We start from the raw sequence: 5932 nt of genomic DNA on the forward strand, positions 1-5932 counted from the left end.
GAAGCTTAACCGACGACAAGCTCGGTGGGTAACCGAACTGGCCGAGTACCAGTTCACCTTACACCACAAGCCAGGAGCTCAAAATCATAAAGCCGACTTGCTATCCAGAAGAGCGGATCACGACCAGGGGAAGAGCGACAACCAAGACATGACGGTCTTAAAACCTGCTCACTTTCGAGCTCTTACCATGCCTACCACGGAGGAGCTGCACGAAAGAATCAAACTAGCCACGCACGACCCGCATAAGTGGGACCGGGGCATCTCCGACTCCCTTAACCATGAAAAGGGGGTCTCACGAGATCAAGGACTACTGTGGTACGACGGTCGCATTTACGTACCCAGAGACAGGCAACTACGGGGCGAGATTATAGCCCTGCGACATGACCACGCCACCACAGGACATCCAGGGATAGAGAAGACGAAAGAGCTCATTTTGCGAGACTATTGGTGGCCTCGAATGCGCTCGGAGGTGGAAGCCTATGTAAGGGGGTGCGAAGTTTGTCAGCGGACTAAGGCGGATCATCGTCCCAAGAAGGCGCCCCTCCACCCGAATGAGATCCCAGACTGACTGTGGACACATATCTCGGTCGACATGATCACCAAGCTTCCCGACTCGAAGGGGAATAACTCCATCCTTGTCCTGGTCGACAGATTTTCTAAAACCATCATTCCTATTGCATGCACCGAGGAGCTATCGTCTCTAGGCTTCGCTAAGATCCTACGAGACTACATCTACGTACCATATGGCATGATGCCAAAAAAGATCATCTCTGACAGAGGAGCCATTTTCGTATCCAAGTTCATGAAAGAGTTCTACGCCCTCATTCAGGTTGCAGGAAACCCCTCAACAGCCTATCACCCTCAAACGGATGGACAGACGGAGAGGGTCAACCAGGAGATCGAAAAATACCTCAAAATGTTTGTCAACTACCGCCAAGACGATTGGAGCGAGTGGTTACCACTCGCCGCATTCACTCACAATAATCGAAAACACTCCATGACGGGTTTCTCTCCATACAAGGTAGTCTTCGGATGTGACGGACAAGTCATTAAAACCACCCAGCGTCAAGATGCCGTACCAGCCACGTCCAAATTGGTCGAGGGAATTCAGGAGATGCAAGAGAAGGCAAGAGAATCCCTGGAGCGTGCAGCTGAATCAATGAAGAAGGCCTACGACAAGCACAAGGGAAAAGCGTTGGAGTATCAGGCCGGCGATAAGGTTTGGCTGGATTCCACCAACTTAAACCTTCCTCGTCCGACCAAGAAGCTGGGGGATAGACAGGTGGGACTGTTCACCATAATAGCAAAGAAAGGAGCATCGGCCTACGAATTGAAACTTCCCACAAAATGGCGAATTCATAACCGATTCAACGAATCCCTGCTCACTCCATACCATGCCCCTGAATTCCCAAACCAACCACATCCCGAGAGACCGCCTCCTGAACTCATCGATGATGAAGAAGAGTACGAAATCAAAGAGATTGTCGGAGAAAGGGACCGGGTCGTTGGTCAAGGACAAACCTGCCGAACCATTACCGAGTACTTGGTAAAATGGAAAGGATACCCAATGGAGGAGAATTTGTGGGTCAAACGTTCAAACATGGCAAATGCGGAAGAACTGGTCAATGATTATGAAACCCGGATTCAAAAGGTCTGGTGGACAGTTAACGACAAGGGAAAAACGGTGGGGAGGGATGATAAAATACCTTTGAACCTCCCAATCCAATACCATGAACCGGATACCCCATGCATCACCGAGATCATCACCGTCCCCTCTTCCGAATGTATGGCACCTGCACACTCGGAGGAGTTTAACGCCCTCGACGACGGATCCTCATTCGAGGACGAACATCCTAACTATCCCGACTCCGACAACTCGGATGTCAATCACCTACAACGAGTCGCAGAAAATTGGGATAAGAATGAAGATGATGACAACGATGATGAGAGCGACGTTGCATCATTCTATTCTGAATCCAACCATTCCTCCTCTGACAGCGACGCGCAGGATTCGAATGACTCATTCGCAACGAATGAGTCTTAAAAGCTATTTATGGTGTAGAAGGGGATTGCCACCGCTCAATGTTGAGCAATGAACCCTTAGGGACAGGGAGTCCCGACAGACAGCGAGAGGCCATACCGGCACAAGGTGGTCCTGCATATCCATGGGTAGCAGGATCCAGGTGCAGCTAGGGATGAGGCCGACGGCAGTACTCGAGGCCCAGCAGACCCGATGCTAAACTGTTTTAAAGCAGAAGGGAGACCCTTTCGCTCGCTCATGTGGAAGGCAGGAGATATATTCTCATTCGGGACGAATGAGTCTTAAGGAGGGGGTAATGTTACGGTTTATTCATTTCTTTTTCTTTTCTTCGTTTGACTCAGCCGGATTACACACAAGCGATCACCACGGACTGTTTCCCACAGTACTATTTTTAGCATACCAACGTGTATTTAAGTAGAGCCTCAGCTGGTCAAACCCCAGCTTCGGCTAAGGTTTAATCTACCTAACATCGAACTCTGTTCTTCGTGACTACTTGTCCCATCGACTTTCATCGCCTTTGACTTGCTAGAGCGTCTCCTACCGAAGTGCGAGTAGGGATCCTGGCATGATCTAAGTCGATAAAGTTAGTGGCTAACACCTGCAAGGTAGGTCACATTCCAATGTAAAGGGATGCATCCTTTCATGCAAGCCTGAGGAGACAAACAACGATTCCAGCTCATGGAGCAAAGGTGCATGTGTAACTCGGAGAGCCTTCCTGATGGCCAGGATCTCCTTATTTGCATGTTTATGTTCCTCCATGGCTGTTAAGCGAGCTTCTTGTGGGGACATGGAGGGGACCATTGATGTCTTCAAAGGGCGTCTTGAATCCAAGAGGTTGATGTCAGACCCAGCAGCGAATGCAGAATGGCTTCCATGGTCAATGATTACATTATTATGGTACAGAAAGGGTGTGCCTAAGATGAGGTCGCAGTGGAGAGTAGGACAAATCATGGCAAATATTCTATGGGAAGTCCAAGAGTTCTTGCTAATCCTGAAGCATACACATTTATCAAGAGTCTGAGCGGTGGAGGAATCCAGTATTGAAGAGAAAGGAATTGGTCTTGTCAATTTGCATTGTTTCAAAGCTAGTTGGATGGCAAACTCAGCACTAATCAAAACTGTGGGGGAACCATGGTCAATAAGTGCCCACACAGGTACTGCAGAAGATAAGGCAGGGGAGGAAATTTCGCCTTCCATCCACAGATGGGGCGTCATAAGAAAGGGTTCAAGAGAGGGATCAACGTACTCATTGCCGGCAGAGGCATCCGAAGAATCCCCAATCATATTCTCATCATCAGAAAGAGTGGAAGACTCTCCCTGACAAGCACGAATACCGGCTATGAAGGTCTTTTTCTGTGCTTCATACATGGCTTTTGCAGCAAGTGCATCGGCCTCAGTGAGTGTCTTGTAGGTGGTAGGGTCAGGATTACCGGTTTTGCAACTGGAGCCAATGTGGTCAGTGTAAAACTGATGACATACGAAACAGCCAAGGTGCTTCATCAGCAGCTCCTTCTCTACATCAGTCAGGTGTGGAGGGCATCCCTTTGGATTGGATAAGGGTTTGGTGTCAGATGTAGTGGTGGATGAGTCAGGGTTGGATGAAGCTGTGGTCTGTGCATGAGTCGTCCTGGCTGCCTTATTCGCTGACATTGCATTGCCCAAAGTCTGTGTCATGTTCTCTGCCAATAGCGCCTTGAACAAGTGTTTCCCATGCGAATATCCTCATCAAGCAAGCAAACCTCCTCGATCCACTTATCAATATCCTTGAGATTGGCAAGCTCCTCTTTATGGTTCGCCTTGAGATACACTTCAGCCAGATCATCATTCATGTGCTCCTCAAGATGCAGACGCATGTCATCTGTGTCAAGGTAACTTACCAGGCCCACCAAATTCTCATTAGCACTGTGGACCGTTAGCTGGAACTCGAACCAGGGTCGCTTTCCCTGACTGGCATTCCGGGTCTTCTTCACCTGCACGAACCAATTATCCAGCAGCCATTTCTCCTTTAACTGAGCCAGGAAAAACTCCCATGTCCAATCAATGAGCGGAGCCTCATCCCGAGCAGATTCGAGTCGAATCTAGGATTTCATTGCTGGTTCACATAACACAGGAATGGCCATATGTACGCGGTCCTCAGCCTTGACCTTTTTGTATAAGAAGAAGGACTCAAAGGCTTTTGCAAAGTCATTGAGAATATTGATAGTGTACACACTGGGATGTAGAATTGGAGCCTCAGTGCATGAGTTTTGCTCTACTGTAGCAGCCGCAGACATGGTAGAAGCTAGGGGATGGGGACAGGGGCAAGAATGTTTGACAAAAGAGTAATCAGAGTCAGAGTCAGAATCAGCAGAATCTGCATTTGAAGGAATGGCTGGTGCAGCAGGAGGTGCAGGGTCGTTATCGGTGTCTGAGGACAAGGGTGAACAACCACCTTGGTCATCGTCATTGTCTGAAGAGATCTCGTTGTCTGAGAAGGAGTCATCCTCATCATCTGTGATGGGGATAAGATCAGAGAGGTCCTCAAAGTCGTCCTTGTTGATTTCTTCACTGGGCAGGTCTGCTGAGGTGGCTATATGCATACTGATCTGGGTCGGTGACTGGTTTGGTGATTGTGCCGATGCAGCTAGGCATCTCTCTCTTTCACGTGCTGCGAGATTGATGTGTGGTACAGGCAGAGCAGTGCCTTCTGGCATCTGGTCTCTGTCGTCAATGTCATTTGTTGAAGGCATCAATGATGGTAGTGAACTCCCTGGGGAAACAGGAATCTCCTCAGAGTCAGGTTGGATAGCACAGTGGGGCAGGGCTCTGAGAATCGGTGCCAGTGTGCATGTAGGTGGTGGTTGATGGTCAAGGGAAGTGGGGTCTTGTGAAATGGGGTGTCCGCCTTTATAGAAAAACTGTTGGCAGGTCAGGAGGGACATATCACAAGCTAGTATCAAGTTCTGGGGATGGTGTCAAATGGGTATCACTGTTCGTTGGGGATAGAAGTTCTTCATTGGTGTTCGGCATGCCTTTCCATGTTCAACACAGAAATAGCAGTCGTCAGGACAGAAAGTACAGAGTTGAACAGTATTCAAAAAAAAGTGGAACCCAGGCCGTAGCTGGGAACACTGAACACATGCAACAGAATAGGAATCAACTTTGTTGTGGTATGAACAAGAATGTAACTAGTCAAGAAGGTAAGTGATCTCGATCTGTTTGAGATCCATGGAAGTATCTAATGGTCTAGGTAAATAGCAGTACATAATGTGTAATCCGTATGGGTTACAGATGGCACCAATGGCTGCTACTTATATTACACTATCATCCCTGGGGGCCATTTTACCCAGATAACACATACAGCCATATGTAGCTACAGGACAATATAAGTGATAAATGAGAGAACATCTTGTACCTCAGAGTTTAGACATCTGAACACCAGGGATGATAGATGCCCCTACTGTTTTTTGGGTCAAGGAATCCGATTCTGATAGTCCCCAGGCCATAGGATAAGCAGAACATCGAAATATGGGATGTGCTACTCCTGTTTTACAGAATGATCTGCTCATATCTCTTTCAATACATTTAGGATGGCTATGTGTCTTTGTACACATCATTATATAGTGTATATGGTCTGTTGTGTAGCAGGAATACCCTCACTAACTATTAGAAATTCGAAATATAAGGTATGTCTCCTCCATCCCCTATTACTCTTTTTACCAGGTATTTCTGATGGTTTTATCTATCTCATGGCATCTTCTGAGTGTTTTTTGGGTCAAGAAACATAATGGATAAAACTCCGAAGTGGTCTGAAGCCCAGAAACAGGATTTATTATATGTGCTCCCCCCTAAACTGTAATATCATCATTTCTCTCGTTTCTGACACCCTATAAATGGATGCTGGAGTCGTTT

The 5932-nt window shown here is 47.6% G+C and overlaps 1 protein-coding gene across 1 annotated transcript; it reads right to left on the bottom strand.

The window, feature by feature from the left end:
• Positions 1-2632: 2632 nt before the first annotated feature.
• EV420DRAFT_1655812 (uncharacterized protein) lies at positions 2633-4962 on the bottom strand (the record flags this gene model as incomplete). Its single annotated transcript, XM_060478853.1, has 3 exons — positions 2633-3733; positions 3781-4119; positions 4168-4962. 3 exons carry the CDS (start codon positions 4960-4962, stop codon positions 2633-2635), a joined length of 2235 nt encoding a protein of 744 aa, XP_060321364.1.
• Positions 4963-5932: the final 970 nt, after the last annotated feature.

This window comes from Desarmillaria tabescens (genome assembly GCF_030435595.1).
Source record: "Desarmillaria tabescens strain CCBAS 213 chromosome Unknown EV420scaffold_317, whole genome shotgun sequence".
NCBI lineage: Eukaryota > Fungi > Basidiomycota > Agaricomycetes > Agaricales > Physalacriaceae > Desarmillaria > Desarmillaria tabescens.